Below are 17,193 nucleotides of genomic sequence, written 5' to 3' on the forward strand. Positions count from 1 at the left end.
GATTTTTAAGGATAACAAAATAATAATGCTAAAAAAGATTAGGAAAATAAAAAAAAAAATATAAAAGGTTAACTTAAATGTTTTATCTTAAGAGTCGCTATGTTTAAATGATGATTAAGTCTTCCATACTCTTATTTTTATAAAATAAAATCAAACTTGAATACACTATATGTAAAGTGTCCTTACGACTGGTCACATACTTAATACACAAGAACACGATATACATGAAACATTAAAACGCAAATAATAGTTGTTTAAGCTGTTTATCTGTTACATGACAATAAGGCATACTATAATTATAATCACTCAAGGCCAGGTAAATCAATATAAAAAAATATACATTTCTGAATGCATATCTGATATAGCTTTACAAATTCGAAAGGAACAAAAATGATAAATGCATTCAGGTATATTAAAGTCGATTCGAGTATTCAACTACAATGTTTCAAATTGCAATTTCCAAACAAGCACTTTCTTTGATGGCAGAGAGGTATATGTTTTCAAATAAACTCTTTTTTTACACCTTTCGCCTTAATTTTGCAACATGTTTCAAAAAGTATTGCACTTCCATTGAAACTTACAAAACATAAGGTTGTGTACAATTGACAAACAATATTGTTCATCCTGATATAAACGTGCCTTGATATAATGGATGATACAAAGATAAAATATCCTTTATATCATCACTTCTTCGCGATCTTCAATTTCTATTGCTCCGTGTATTCCCGTATCAACTGAGATTGGTTCAACAACTTGTTTTAATTTGCCATTTGGACTCATTGCATTATTTGATTGAGGGGAGTTAACGGACGATCCAGGTGATCTATAGTTTATATTGCACTGATTGTGAAAATAACTTGGATTTTCATGTAAAATTCTACTTAACAATTCCTCTTTTTGAGCAGGCGATAAAGAAATTATAGAAGACCCTGGACTTCCGAATCTCGAAGACGGTGACAAAGAGTTATTACTTGTAAAATATACTTGTTCTGTGAAAGGTGATAAAACTGGCAGTTGGGCTGTGCCGTTCTGTTGAGAATTAGGTCGAAATAACCGAACATTGTTGTAACAGTTTGGCGACATATTTGTAGGCATTTCGACATGGTGTGCCCTTCCATTTTGGAACTGCTGTTTTTGTTCTAGATGCTGCTGATAGGTTGGTAAAGCATCAGAGACGGGTTTTAAATACATATCGTTGGTATAAAGGTTGCAGTGCGCTGACGGACTTGGGTAACCTGTATTTGATATTTCTTGTGGTCTAAGTTGAAGAGGACTGATTCCCGGCAATGTTTGAGGCCGTCGTATTCCTTGATTGTATCCACTCAGAGAATAAGCAGGTGGAGCAATGTTTTCTTTATCAGTTGGATCTAAACCTGGAGGGATAGGTGCAACCCCTAATTTTTCAGGATCTCCAAAGTCGTAAGGACTATCATTAGTATTTACATTCGATTCTTCTTCGTCATCCAATAAAAGTTCATTCGCCGAAAGATAAGTCATACTTGAATCAGTGCGAGGTTCCTGGTTTTGAATTCCTTGATTGCTTTGCGGTTGCAAAACACGTTTAGTTAAATCTTTTAATGACTGGTTTGAAACATCGGACGATTCTGGTGACAAATAATTAAGACCTTCGTTAGGTCTTGGAACAGCCTGAGCCATATCAGAATACACTATATGACTTCCGGCGGAATCGGAACTTGATCCAGCCACTATGCCGCTTGAAGTAGAAGGCGGAGGATGACCAGCCGATTCGTTATCACTGTGGAATCCTTTATTGTGATGTACCCTTCTAAGATCGCTTACACTGCTATGTTGGGAATATGGTTCATTATATATACCATTCAAGCTTCTATTACTTCTATGGTGAATTGGAACTGTAATATAAATGTTACAGAAAAGTTAAATGAAAGCTGCAAGCATGTTAGCTTTACTTTATGTTTCCGATGTGTATGTGTTAGACTTTCCAAAATATTGGCCGAGAGCGTGCACATCAAACGCTGTATTGTTTATTCTTTTTATTTTAATTAAAACAGTATGTGTTTACATGCATGAATATAGTTTCAGTAACGCATGCTGGTATATTTAAAGTATGCGCGAAATGTTTTTGACCACACGACTTTTGTCTTTCAAATGTTGCAAATGCCTCTATAACATAAATATCATTAATATATAACTATCAGTAAGTCATTAATTGTACAAATTGGAGGTTAATTAAAAAACGTCTAAATGCTAATTATTCCAAAAAAAAAGTAGGTAAAAAGCATAGATAATAACAGTTTTATACCGCTGTTCGACATTCATAAATCAATGTTTAAAAAAACTAAAACTGAGGGCAACGCATAAAAAATAAGAGTATAACTACGACACAACAGAAACACAACATTAAAATGTAATACACACAGAAACGAACTATAAGATAACAATGGGCATTTTCCTGACTTGGTACAGGACATTTAAAAAAAAATGGGTTGAACCTGGTTTTGTGGAATGCCAAACCTCATGGTTATATGGCAATGTTCATAAATATAACATTGAAATGATAACATTACATGACAAGACTACAATATAAATAAATGGGAGAACATATAAGACAGAGAAGCACACGAATAATAAAAACTTCTATCATTGTAATATGCTTCAATACAGTTACAAAATGCATTGTAGGTATATTATATTAGTTGTATAATTTTATGTAAATAATTTGAAATTGTGATGCTTATGAACATGAATAAAATGTTTATAAGTGCAAATATTTTCTCAATCTTACTACTGTAAATGCATGTCAGCATGTCGACATTTCATTCGGATGCAATATCAATAATATACTTTTTATTTTATTTTTTTATGATTAATGACCATTATAAACAATTATTTTCTCTTTACTTACTTATTACAAATAAGATAAATATCTACAACAATAGGCATTTCAATGTTAACTCTACTGATCTAAAGTAAGGAACTGTATTTTCAATATAGTAAACTTATCTGTACATGCTTTATTAAGAAAAGTAAAACGTCGTACTCCAATGAAAATTCAAAACATAATGTTCATAATTGATTTGCAAAATTAAAAACTCAAAACATTTCTAATGAATGGATAACCACTGTCATATTTCTGACTTGGTGGTGCACGGTTTTACATATGTAAAAAATGGTGGATAAAAACTAGTTTATAGCTAGCTAAACGTCTCACTTGTATGACACTTGCATGACATTCCATTATATTGACAACCATGTGTAACAAAGCAATCATATATAATAGATAAAAATGAATAAGTTGGTGTATAGCAGTCAACATTGTGTTTTAATCGTAATAACTATAAAAAAAAAATATATGTCAACAACAAAAAAAGCCATATAGACAAAGCACCTAAATCAAAAATGAAAGACAACAATACAAACATTTTACGATAGCACTACACAATGACGGGATTGTCGAGCAACGTCAAATAGATATTCTAAAAAAAATAGACTACACAGAAAGAAAACAAAATTATTTTCAAAGACAAATAAAAGAACACTATTTCAAGTAATTAAAATGATACACAACGTCAGTACATCTATAATACTAAAATGACGAGGTCCAATTTGTAAGCCGTCATCACGTAAAAACGACGAATCAAAGAATTCAACTTTATATATAACTAATATAGTACAAAGGTGTAGATTAAAAATTACACCACTCTAGGCCCTTTTGTTTTCTTAGTAATTAATATTGCCTATAATTAAGAAGTTCCGTGTCGAGTCCGATGCCGATACAAATAGTATATTCACCTGTTACCTATTACCTTATCTGTACGTTCCGCATCTGACAGGCGCACCCCCAAACGGTGTATTTAGGACTATGCTATTTACACGAGTCATACTAAATCACAGGGTTGTCGTCACTACTAAATTCGTTCAACCATTGTCAAATTGTTACCTATTTTTTTATTTTTTTATTTGAAAGCAGAGAAAAAATTGTGTATCTTATCATCAGCATGAATTTATCAGATGACAATAATAATATTGAAATAAGGCTTGCGCATAGTTATATACTTTAATTCAGTCACGGACCAGCGATATCACGGGTGTGTTCTAGTAAAATCTATATTTCAAGACCATCGTGTATTATTTGTTAAGTTAATACGATATATTTGTCAACAAGGTCTTGGTATCGTCCGAAGAATTTGTTTTTAGAAAAAGGACAATACGTTCTTTGACATAACTCTGGTTCATCAACTTTCTGCTCAGACACTGGTGACGTTTAACAAAGTCTGAGTAGAAGCTACAATCTCTTGAAAACCGAACGAGTTGAGACATGTATATTCTATATGCAGGTGAGGTTGGTGGTATATTGCTAATTAATTGTACTTATATGTCAAATTCGAGGTACAGTTCTAAAAATGAGCCAGATGAATCCATGTCTTGTTTCTTTGATTTATATTTTTGGAGGATATATATAATTGGAATTATGTTTCCTAAGTTGATGTTTCAAATTGAATCATAACATTTATTTTGTAAATTTTGGAATGTGCGTTGTTTTCGATGGATATATATAATAGGCTTTTGAAAAATCATACATTTACGTATTATTTTATTTTAACCAAACATGATCCATCGATTATCAATACAAGAAATCTAGAAAAGTAGTATCAATGGCCAAAATTTCTTAAACTTTTTGTCGTCTGAATAAACTTATCAGCTGAATCCGAAGACGGAAGGACCTTGTTCGGTAGTCAGCATTTTTAGCCGTCTGATAAGTCGGAATTCGGGAATACTAGTAGCTAGTTTAATTGGCAGAAATTCGGTTTGTAAAAATATTGTGATGCGGGCACAGACACATTACGTTTTACTGGAATTCGGGTTTTTTCCTCCGTAATTTGGATCAAAACCTCTCTCATAATAAATCTCAAATACCGAAATAAAGATATACCTGACAAGTGATCCATCTGTAATTCTTTAGATTTATCGTCCATTGCAGTATTGTTGTTAGTTCTCAAAGCTTTGAAAACGAGAATTGTCAACATTATAACAATCAGGAATAAAATGCCTGCAACAGCTCCAAGGACAATAGCTATGATATCAGTTGACGTTTGGACATTAGAAATTGCAGATACTGTTGATGTTTCGGCAGGAATCGTGGTCGTAATACATGCATCTGGACATTTACTTGTTGGACAGGATATTGGATTTAATGTTCTTTCTTGTCCTAGATGGTCATAGAATTTCAAATCTTGCGTTTGTAACGAAAGAGTTCCGTCGTATGATCCGACCTATAAAAAGAAAGTTTACAAGTTTGACATTAGATTTTTATTACCAGAGTTGCACGAGATTTTTAGACAGAAGTAAGCTATAAGAAAAAATGTCAGAAAGAGATTATAATTTTAGTAAACGTTATCTAGTCTGCAAATTGATGAATAATAATAAGAAGTTTCCAGGAAAAAATTATATACAATATCGCTCATATTCAAAAATACTATGGAGAGCAATATCTCTTGCACGTTAAAGACACCATTTCATAATTCGAAAAAGAGCAGACTAAACGCTACAAGGCAGCATTCGCACTAGAAAAATGAAAAGAGATTTATATAAGTTATCTTTACCTTTTTCCCAATCCACTATAAATAAATATTTTAAAACTAAACTGAAGCACTAAATATACCCGATTGTTCATATCATGAGAAACAGTTCAAGAGGGTTCATGTTTATCACCCGTACGTGGAATGCCGAAAGATCAACATTTCAGAATTTGCTTTAAGTCTTTATATCGGACATATAGTGTAAGAGAAATCACTGCAGTTGGACAAAAATTATTTAGTAATCAAGAAAATATACGGTTTCGGATGATCATGGTATGTTAAATCTAGAGCGAAAAAAAGTTTAGAACTACATGTATGTATGTTGCATCCCTGTCTTTCAAATATTTAGGTTTGAGCGTTCCTGATTAAGGTAAATCAAGAAAAGCCGTTCGGATAATACTAGTAATACACATGCATTGATAAACTACTTTTGATTGATAATGTTGATAGATGTTTGAGACAATTGAAACGAACCAAATATTTAAATTGTATTGCATTGAAATAATTGATTTTTTACTTGAAATTTTGTGTTACAAACGATTTTGAATAATTTAACAACTAGAATGTCTTTATTTATAATTATCCTTATTCATATTTACCTTTACATATGAAAAACTGGAACTGGAATTCTTTTGTATATTATGAATGGTAAAACCTAAGTTTCCATTGCCATCGGGTTTAAATGGTCTGAAATTAGTCAAATCTGATAATGGAATCGTTATACTTCGAATGGCTTCAGTCCAGTTTGAAGCATTTTCTTTATTCCGTTTAAAACAATTTCCAGAAGTGCGGCATACTGATTTCCCATTAAACGATTTATATGCAAGTCCAATGGCATAAACTGCTATCTCGGTGTGTATATTACGTTGGTCAGACACTAGACTCTTAATGACCTCATCGTTGAGTTTTGCATTCATATTACAACGGCTGGTCCACTCCGAAAGTTTTTCAAATGACCTTGGCATATAACACTTTAAATGTTCCTCCCAAAACCTGTCGAGCCATGGGTTTTCGGTTTTAGTCGAAACTTTCAGAGAACTAAGATAATCTTTGAATGATCCTGGGACTTGCCTGTTACTGTCAGTTGTAAAGACTAAAGAACCTGCCGATTCTTTGTTGGCCAAATTAGGGGGCGTACCCCATCCTTCACTAGACACGAATATTGGCGCGTATGACGACATATTGCGATCTTTGTCGTCTGAAAGCACTTTGTCGCCAAGGATATTTTGTATAATGGTATCTATGGAAAACATGACAATTACGTTTACTGAAATTAAAAAAAAAATGTTTCTCATTTGTTTTTGATTCATATAATTGTAAAAAAATATCTGTATTTTTCTCGTCCTCTTTCAACTATATTTCGAAAATGTGCATGCTACAATATATATTTAAAAACTCTGTTGTGTATATTTGATAGAAGAAAGAATTCAATCATATATTCAATTAGACAGTACCATAAGTCAAAGTTTCATAAGTTATTAAGTAACTCTAAGCTTTTCTTACCATAATAGTTAAAAACATTAAAAAAATTAATACCAAAGTAACGAATTGGTACGCCAGACGCGTGTTTCTCCTAACGAAAACTTACAATGTATCTGTTAAAAATATCTTGTTTGAGAACTATCACAAAGAAGATTACTGTTTGTGGAGCAGGATTTGTTTAACATTCTGTAGCACCTCCTAGTTTTGGAGGGATTCTTCTTTCTTAATCTTTAGTTTTCTATGTTGTGATTTGTATGTTGTTTTAGTCTTTTCTTTTTTTTTAACTTTTTTTTTAACCGAAATTGAGTGACGGACGGATAGGTCAAAACCCATGTTATCCGCGCTACGAGAAGAAGCGAGAACTATATTAGATTAAACACAGATATAAGCTTTTTTCCCGCTCGCTTCATATTCAAAGTAACTGTGTCCCTCCCATAAGATAAGATAAGATAAGAAATTTTATTTTAAGTCGGGTTACATTAAATACAAACATAAGCTCTGTAGAGCTTTTTGCCGACATTAATAACAATAACAACACACATATTAAGATACATAAAACACACATATGAGACATACAAATTATGTGTGTTTTATGTATCTTAATATGTGTGTTGTCAAGCTTTCCCATTGAAGGGAAACAATTCGTAAAAAAAAACCCCAGACAATTTGAATGCTTATTGAGTACTGAGGCGAATCTGTTTGGTAATGGTTAAAATTAAGCCTTCCCTTATTCAAATTAACAATCTCAACAAAATATACTCTTGGAATATTGGTGCATTTAACCTCAGAAGCTTGATTTAATGGTTTATTTGGGTTAAACAACACTGTTACAACACAATACTCCTACAATTGAGAATATTAAAAATTTGTTCCGGATAAAACAAGGTTAATTTTAAAATAACGTCACAAGAATATACCTCAATGAACACAAGAAAAGATAAATGATGACACTTGTAAAGATGTGCCTCGAGCAACATTCAATTGTAAGTATTACATTGAAGGATTTAAAACGAATGAACATTTCCACTATAAAAATAGCGGTGTAATTTAAACAAAATAATTACGGTAAACTACCCACTACCCGATAATTTTTCATTGGAGGCACGTGATACCGATTGAACAGCGTTTTACACAGTTCAAATGATCATAACTGTATATTCATAGTTTTTAACGTAGTTCTCAATTTAGACTTGTTTATATGAGGTCTGGATTGGGCTTTCAGAATAGTAAATAATAAGTTACTTTAATAGATGGGCTAGCAATTAAGAATAGACAAATATAGACCCCCAAAATATAAAAGTTTGACAAAAAACGGAGTGATTGGATATATAAATAATGAAAAATAAGTGACTAAATAATAACTATAAAGAGTAGATAACAGCTAGGGACCAATCTTTTAAAAATCGTTACAAAAACTATGTTCGAAGGATCCCTTAAATCTGTACTTTCTTTTGAAAATACATATGTACACATAAATCTGCAATTTCACAAATTGAAACTAATTGATAAGATAGAAGGGGAACACCCCGCATTTATGTTCTTACTTGTCCAATGTTTGTTATTAATTAGTCGGTATAATATATGTTGTCTATTTATTAATTCATAGTTACTCCATCAGTTATCAGTAATTTCTAGTATTTGTTCACAATTTGGTTTGATGCATTATTGACGTTTCACCATAATTATACGAAGGTCTGTATGGGGGTTCCTCATTTCTTTATTTTATAATTGTTAGATCATTTCTCTCTATTCTTTATTTATTATGCCTATTATTCGCTATTGTTGACTTTTTAGCCCTATAATCTGGACTTGTTTTCAACCCTGCCCTTCTGATAACCCAATCCAGACCCTCGTCTACTTTATTTATACAACAAATCTAAGCATTGTACTTACCACCTCCAATATAACGATTATCATTCAGAATTTGTTTCATTTTAATAGTACTGGTGTCCTCAGCAATACTGTACGGTTTATAAATACATATACCATTAGACCGTGCCAGTTCCTTTACACCTTCTATCCCACTAGCACCGTAGGCATCGTCGATATATAATGCTCCTGTATATTTAACATTTAGTTTTGAGATTAACTTAATCATTCCTTCAATTTGTAGAGAATCGCTGGGGACAGTTCTCATGAAATATGGGTATCGAACCCTATTGTCCAGAGTTGTAGCTGAAGCGCCATAAGACACTATAGGAATATGGAGTGAGCTCATGAGGTCAGCTATTCGCTGTGTCACACGACTGGAAAGTGCTCCAACTACAGCTACAACTTTTGAAAAAGATATTTGCGCCTTGCTTTTTGGGTCGCGCAAGATGCGCTGTCCAGTAAACAACTCGGTAATGAGTGCACTTATGTTGAGTTCGTTATAACAGTCATCTAAAGCTACAGCACCAAAATTTAACCCTGTTTTACTGGGATCTCGCAATGATTTCACACTTTCAAGGAATGAAGACACAGTTATGATTGCAGTGGATCCAGTTCTATAACTGCCACATTTAAATATCTTGCTTTCGTCATTTGATGTTTCATAAGCATCTTGATGTATAGAAAATAGACCCAAAATAAGTACATCTCCTGGTGTGTAACCAAACTGTAGTTTTTCACTTTCAATACATCTTGAGCATTTTTCTTTGCAAATAGATTCCTGAATACGTGCATTAGAGTCCAGATTAAGTACCCCATTCGAAAAACTGCCTATCTGAAAATATTGGTAATTATTTACAGTGAGTTCTTTACGTTTGGTTTGATTTGTTTCATACAATGCCAACATACTTATTGTGTTAACGGTGACTTACTAGTATATTAAATGTGTGTAATGTTATTCAAAGTATTATATCTAGTAAGACAATCTATATCATCAAGAAATAAGAATTAACATTTTTGTTCTCTTGAATACAGAATTAAAGTTTAGTTTAAGCATATTTATTTACAGTGGATTAGGGAACAAAGTGTTGCAAATTCAACCAATCTCTTTCCACTTTGCCGGTGCGGGTGCCTTGTATCAGCATTAGCCTGCTTTTGTTTTCGAAATATACAAAATGTGACATTTTAAAAATAAGATTAAAAAAAACAACCAACATACTTACCAGGCTTTCATTACTTTTAGTCAGATTAAAAATATCATAGACGGACTTTCCTAAAGACAATATGTTCGTACCAAATCCAACAGTATCATCAATATGATAAAAGGACGAAATTGTTTGCAGTGAAACGTTCGATGCATGCATATAGGATGACATTTGATTCAGGTTTTGAACCATTTCATTGCAAAGTCCTGTTATTCCATTACAGAATTGTTTTTGCATATTAAACAATGCATTGGCAATTGAAATTAAACTGACAACACTTTTGTCCACTTGCGACTCCTGTTTGTAATAAGCCATGATGTCATTGGCTCCACAATCTTGTTTCTGAAGCAGGAAACATATATGTTGTTTGTATTCTGAAAACCATGGTTCAAGATGTTGATATGCACTGTTTTCGACCACATTTTGAAAATATCTTGTAAAATTCTGTAGCATTATTTGATGAGGTGAAATTAAAAAAATATCATTTGTTAGTGGTCTGGTAGCTTCATATAGCTGGTTCCCTTTTCCAACAGAGGACGCTAATAGTACCATTAATTTTGAAGCAATACTGTGTGGTGATGATTTAATTTCTTGTAAAAACAGAATACACTCTTTTACTGATCCAAAATACAAGACACCAAACGTTTCGTTTGCAGCATAGTTATTTTGTTCTGTAATTATTAAATTATTAACAACAGAACTGACATTTCCAGGATTCACCGGAAGTTGAAGATAACATATATCCAAGCCGGATGATTGCTTCATAAGTGAATCGAGGTATTGCATCCCAACTGAATCTTCTGTGAAAACTACTCCAATGAAATTCCAGTTTTGACGATTTATAAATTCAAGAATAACCTGCAATAGATACTCGTATGTTTTAAATGTGTAAAGACAGATTTAGAGAGTATATGTGGAAGCAAATAAAAACACAGAATGATGCAGAGGGAAGCATTTCTGATTATCACATTTTAAAATATATACTGGTTTAAAGAATATAGGTGAAAGCAAACAAGTAGATGAAGACATTTTTTTTTATTTTAATCTATATATTTCTTTTAAATGATGATGTAAAAAATACTTTTTTCTTCTTTTATTATATTTGTTGAAAACCTTTTATACAGCTTTCCTATGGGAAAACTTGAGTGTAATTTAAGAATCTTCTTTGTCTATATAAAAAAGAAGGTGTGTTGTGATTGCCAATGAGACAACTCACCACAAGAGAACAAATGTTACAGAAATTATCAACTATTGTCCTTTTCTGTTCCACTTCCAATTTTTCTTTTCGCTACATATAGTATATTCGAATATTTTGGCAAAATTGAATATGAGCCAGTTTCAAACAAGATAGCATACCATATTGAGAATTTTTGGGGTTAAACTTTGGCACATATAAAAAAAAGAATGCACTGAGAGGTGTCAAAACGGTAGTCTCAGTGGCAGTCTGGTATGATAAAAGCTTCAACTCAATAGCAATTAAGAAATTGCTTGGCTGTATGCGCACATTATCAAGAAGAAAATTACAAAAAAGTGAATTTAGAAATATGCATAGTTTATTAAATGTGAAAATTGCACATCTGTCAATGCATTGCACTGGATCAGAAGAGAAAACAAAACAACAATTTAAAGTTATGGCTTATATTTGACTGTGTACCTTTATTTCAGTTTCTATACTTTCTACACCAAAGAAGGCGCCTGGTGCTTTATCATTGTTTACATCATGATAGTCAACACTTATAACTGGAACCTCTGGACGGTTAAATTCTAATGCCATTGACGAAGAATCTGGCGACGTCGTTGCCACAATTCCTGAAAAGTTATCAGTTCAAATCATTATGTCGAAAGAAAGCTTATCGTGACCAATGACAACCACTATCGAAAAAGTACAAGGCATTTAACAATTAGGTTTTTCGGTTAACTCAACTTGTTGGTAAATGACCTTTTTAAATTACTTTGCAAGTCCTCGGTCCCTACTGAGACCTTGCAACGGACTTAAAAGAGAGAAGCGTCAAATTAGAATGTAGGAAATTTTGCAATATTTTTATTTAAATTACAGAACAGACCACCTACACAGTGCTCCGGTGTAAATATACACAAGGCATCTGTTTGAAATTCCCCTTCTTGTCGGGACTTGACTACGTATTTATCTATCCCGTACAGCTGAACAGACACCCTCTTCATACTGTTTTACTGTCAGATTGAAAAAACCTAATGACATACTTATTTCTAAACCCTAGTTAATCTTTCGTGTCGGGGTTAATAAACACGATGACAACCGATATATTTAAAGTTATACAGTTTCAATTGAGTTATGTGAACAATCTTACCTGTATACATGGATATGTTGTCAGATGCCACGCATTCTTGTAAGTTGCTATAACTGTCTTTGTGGAATATACCTGTTAAAAATGATGATGTTCTGGACGGAAGCCCACAGTCGTCAAATATCTTATATCCTATAACATAAAATACCTTAATTTAGAAGTAAACAATATATTACAATACTCAATAGTAAGGTATGGCAGGATTACCTATGACATAATCTATGATCTCGCAGGCAGGCTGCAATGCATGATTTTGATCAGTGCTTTACCTGCCATTTTCAAGCTAATGCAAATTTCCGAACTAAGCGAGTGAGGTAAAGGTTAGGTAAACTCTACCAAAGTGTCAAGTACCCCTAAAAAAAGTCCCATAGAGTTATTATGTCATGTAAAAATGTAATATGTTCCAAGCACATATTGTATTGTCCTTTATCACTGTATCCGATGATACAAACTAGTTTTACGTGAGTGACCTTATTCAGATCAACATAGATAGCTTTCAACGATTTTGTACACCAAATAAAGTTGATTTCCAACAGTTACTTTTAAGACAAACTGGCAAAAGCATTAACATAATCTAAGTTTGGTATGAATGCCAAGCATACAACTTTCCACCAAAGATCAAATAACTTGGATATAAGCAAGGATATACCACATGTCTGCCTTCAATAATGAGCAAAACCTATACCACATAGCAAGCTGTTTGCAAACAAGGTTATAAGACGGCGAGATGTTTTTCAAAAAAATATTTACGATAGGTCCTTTTTTGAAAATCAAACAAAAAGTCATGCAATTTATTTAAACTTCAATTTATAGCAAAATTACCTTTTTTACAAATAAATTCAACACTAAAACTAAGTACATGTACATACATGTAAAAAAATTCAAATCACATCTAACTAACAACATAATATTTATATTTGATAATAATGAATGAAACTTCCACAGATTATAATCCCCGTGTTTTGCATATATTCTGCTGAATTTACCCTTATATGCATGAGCAAACGTAAGAGATATGTGCAAGTTTTCAAAAGCTTTGCCGATTTTACGTAAGAGCAAATTGTAAGAGTTTATATTATCAATGAAAATGAGATGGGTGCTTAGTTTAAAGTTAATTGCTACCATTAAAATATTTTGTTTTTAATACACAGTTTTGCCTCACCACCGAACGTATAAAAATTACTATGCAAAAATGCCCAGTTATTTAGTGGTATATAAGCCGGTGAATGAGGACGTTTTACATTACGATTTATAACCCTTTATTGAAAAGAGATATCTTATTATAACTGGCCGGTATATCGTTAGATTTTTAACATATACATTCACTAGATGCTTATGAAAGAAACTCGATATATAGAAAAAATCTTGTGAAAGAAACTTAACACTGCTTTTATATAAAACTAAGTTTATTGGTGAAATAAAAGAATAATTATTCAAGATTAAGAAATATCCTGTATTTTATCGCTCGTAAATTGTTGAACAAAATGCTGATATCTAATTGAAATTTACGAGTCATATTATGCTTTTTTCTTCATAATAGTCGACATAAAAAAACAAGCTAACCATACAAACGAAAACCGGATGTTGTTTAAATATAATCAGTGGCTTCGAAACGGACACCAAACTAATAAAATTAACGGTACCAATTTTCTTGCACCAGATGCGCATTTCGACAATACATGTCTCTTCAGTAATGCTCGTGGCCAAAATATTTGAAATCCAAAGCTTATATAAAAGATAAAGAGCTATAATCCAAAAGGTTCAAATAGTATAGCCAAATCTGTGAAAGGAATACTAAATTGTTTCTCACTATTAAAGTACTTTATAGTTGTTATTACTTTGTAAGGAGACCGGATTCTCATCATCTTGTAATAGAAAGTTCTCATTACATAGTCACCTACTCATTGCGAATAACAATTGGTAACCGTTTGCATCCATTGATATCTAAATCGAGGAAAAGAGGACAAAATTGTTCCCACCACATGTGAAACTGAACTTTACTTCGTAATTTGAAACCCTTATTTTAAAGTCTTTAAGCAAATATTAACCTTCTATCTTGGAAATTTATGATAGGAAAGTCAGTCCTGGAACATTAGTGATGTACGATAGTTAATATGCGGGTTCTCCTTTAATGTTGCTACTCAGTAAACTAGGTTATCTGATACATTTACTCTACTTTCAATCTTGTAACCTGAATGTGTTCACTTTCGTGAGACCATCATTTCACCATATGGAACCACGTTCGAGACCATTTTTGCAATGGTGTTTGCCTATATCAACCTGAAATGTCTTGAAGACATTCGACATAAAAAATTGCAGAAACCAACCTTCAAAATCAAATAAGGGATATATGAATTTTTAAAAAAAATGCACTAAAATTTTCTTTGCCGTATTGTGTAATAATTCATTTCAATTGTATTGCTCAAATTATGGGACTCATGATTGTTATTAAAAATATCGTATACATATCGTTTTAAATATATCGTATTTAACATATATTTTAAACGATATAAGAAAAGAAAACTCTCTTAACGAAATCAGAACGTGTTCACTCAGACACAATTTCGTATGGGGACTTTTACTCATCGTTATATAACTAGATACCAAACAATAAGATTCAAATAAGCTAAAAAGTCATTAAAAAGATAAACAAAAAAAAGATATTTTTCAACTCAAGCATAAAGAATTGTCAGTTTTTCAAAAAAATTATAGGCATAAGATGAAAACTCAAAACCGTTGTAGAGGTCGGCGTACAGTAGCCGTCAATTCAAAGCAATGCATACATTTGTCAACTTGACACTTGCACGCAAAATTCATCATTCGTATTTAATATAAAAAGTACCGAAGCACTAGTGAGAACTTTGCATTTATATAGATGAGTCCAGTTTTTGTTTTAAGAAAACATACAAAACCATTTACAGAAAACTGTAAAGAGAAAAGCTACCACTTTAGCCATCGACACATTATTTTACATCCTTGGCGCTGACAAGTAAGGGGACTCCTAATAAATAATATAGGTGAAAAATTGTAAGTAGCATTGGTGCCTCTATCTCGAGTAATTAAATGAATAATTGCCTCCTACACAATGATTTCTGTGGTTCAAATGATCGCTCACCTACGCAAGACAAACTCCTTTGTCTTACCCTTTCGTATCAGGCTCTTGTAGACGATTCTGACAACCACTTTATGAAATTTAGACATGTTTGTGCAATACGCAATGCTAATATATTAAAAGGCTCATTACATGCATATCAATCAAATATACACGTAATAGTGCATTTTATTCCGATGGGTTGCTGTCTCTTCCTATACCTTTAATTCTTATGAAGTACCGCCCTTCTAAGGGCGTTTATGGTAGGGTTGCATTGGTCTGCAATGGTACTTGCAAGTTAAACATAATTGCATATCAACTCAGAATTAGAAAATAATTTCTATCCAAATCGAACTTTTATAATCCCACTGTTAAAACATAGGATGTACTTTTGCCAAATTTCTCATGACTCAAATAATCTATAAGGTACAAATGTTAAACAATTGTTTATGTCTTAAGGCGGAAATGATGTGAATACAAATGTTATATTTACCTAATGTTAGGCCCGGAATAAAAGAACTACTTCCGGAATCGTTCCCATTCAATATTTTAATAATCCACTCCATTGCGATCGCAGACTGGAACCCAGAAACAGAGATGTCACCGCAACGTTGACCATCCCTCGCCTCGTGTATACTGACGGGGATAGCAATATTGAGATCTCCTTCAGCACTGATTGTTCTATCACGGCAGTACCCATTAAACGATGTTTTGTCACAATTTGTGGTTTCTGTCGTTCTGATACCAAGTAATATAATTCCAATACATATTGCTGTAAAGACACACCACCGATTCATGGTAAATGATAAAACATCTAAGGGCTGTATGTTCGTGTCAGAAATCAGTCAGTAGTTAGTCCAACTATATAAAGTTAACACGGATGTGATCAATTTTAAATCTGTTTAATTTCGTGAATATATTTTGTAGACGTCGCTCATATATGTTACTGACGTCCTTCAATGTCCGACTTGTCGTATACTTCATCGTTTGACAGCCTCATCTCAATATAAAAACACAAGACATATCATCTTCTGGGTAGCAATTAACTTATTTTCTTTTCCTATTCGTTCGCGTCAAGGTCTGATTAATTTCTATATTCAGGTATCATATTTATTGTTGTCATATTTTGTGTATTTAGACAGAGCTGCTCGAGCGTAAAAAATGTCACCAATCCTTGATTTAAATACCTGCTTACGTCTTTTATGAAGTTAGTTATTTAAGATAATTTCTATAATGTCCAGTTTAAATTCTTCTATTGTCAATCTGTCTGATGAATTAATTTCAACTTTCAACAAGTTATGTTCAAACTCAAATAAACTCCGTTTAATGGATTTTTAAATATTTATTTCCAATCACAATACATCTCGGATTTAATTGTCAACATCCGAATAAGAAGTCATTTTGGCACTAATGTGAATGCAAAACATTATTATAATGATTAATTGTAAAATTTGGTATGTTTTACCAGTTCAAAATAGCGAACGGGTTTTTATAACTGAATTAAACGGGCAAATGATAACTTATTTGCAGCTTTATTTTTTTCTTATTGTCTTGAGTTGAGGTGCCATTTTGTTGTGATGGGTCTCAACGTGGAGTTCTGTTTATAACGTGTTTCGACTTCATCAAACGACATTAGCAATCATATAATGAAGCGAAAACTAAAA

At 32.5% G+C, this 17,193-nt stretch overlaps 1 protein-coding gene across 2 annotated transcripts; it reads right to left on the bottom strand.

The window, feature by feature from the left end:
* Positions 1-624: 624 nt before the first annotated feature.
* LOC134721628 (uncharacterized) lies at positions 625-16,652 on the bottom strand. 2 transcript variants are annotated; one of them, XM_063584748.1, is made up of 8 exons: positions 16,023-16,652; positions 12,442-12,570; positions 11,769-11,923; positions 10,133-10,972; positions 8,934-9,744; positions 6,158-6,825; positions 4,913-5,252; positions 625-1,871 (listed from the first exon to the last, which is right to left on the bottom strand). In XM_063584748.1, exons 1-8 carry the CDS (start codon positions 16,324-16,326, stop codon positions 676-678), a joined length of 4,443 nt encoding a protein of 1,480 aa, XP_063440818.1. In that variant the 5' UTR covers positions 16,327-16,652; the 3' UTR covers positions 625-675. The 2 variants fall into 2 exon arrangements, with proteins under 2 accessions (XP_063440818.1, XP_063440827.1); XM_063584757.1 differs by lacking the exons at positions 11,769-11,923; positions 16,023-16,652 and having other exon boundaries at positions 12,442-12,554.
* Between the last annotated feature and the right edge of the window lie 541 nt (positions 16,653-17,193).

The sequence above is a fragment of the Mytilus trossulus genome, chromosome 1, assembly GCF_036588685.1.
Source record: "Mytilus trossulus isolate FHL-02 chromosome 1, PNRI_Mtr1.1.1.hap1, whole genome shotgun sequence".
Classification (NCBI taxonomy): domain Eukaryota; kingdom Metazoa; phylum Mollusca; class Bivalvia; order Mytilida; family Mytilidae; genus Mytilus; species Mytilus trossulus.

Excerpts from the sequence above, each read along its gene's own strand:
- LOC134721628 (XM_063584748.1), bottom strand. The coding sequence starts at position 16,326 with ATGAATCGGTGGTGTGTCTTTACAGCAATATGTATTGGAATTATATTA. Across the intron at positions 6,826-8,933 it reads TAATCGTTATATTGGAGGTG|TAAACGTAATTGTCATGTTT; the intron begins GTAAGTACAATG and ends TTTTAATTTCAG. Across the intron at positions 5,253-6,157 it reads CCAGTTTTTCATATGTAAAG|GTCGGATCATACGACGGAAC; the intron begins GTAAATATGAAT and ends TTCTTTTTATAG.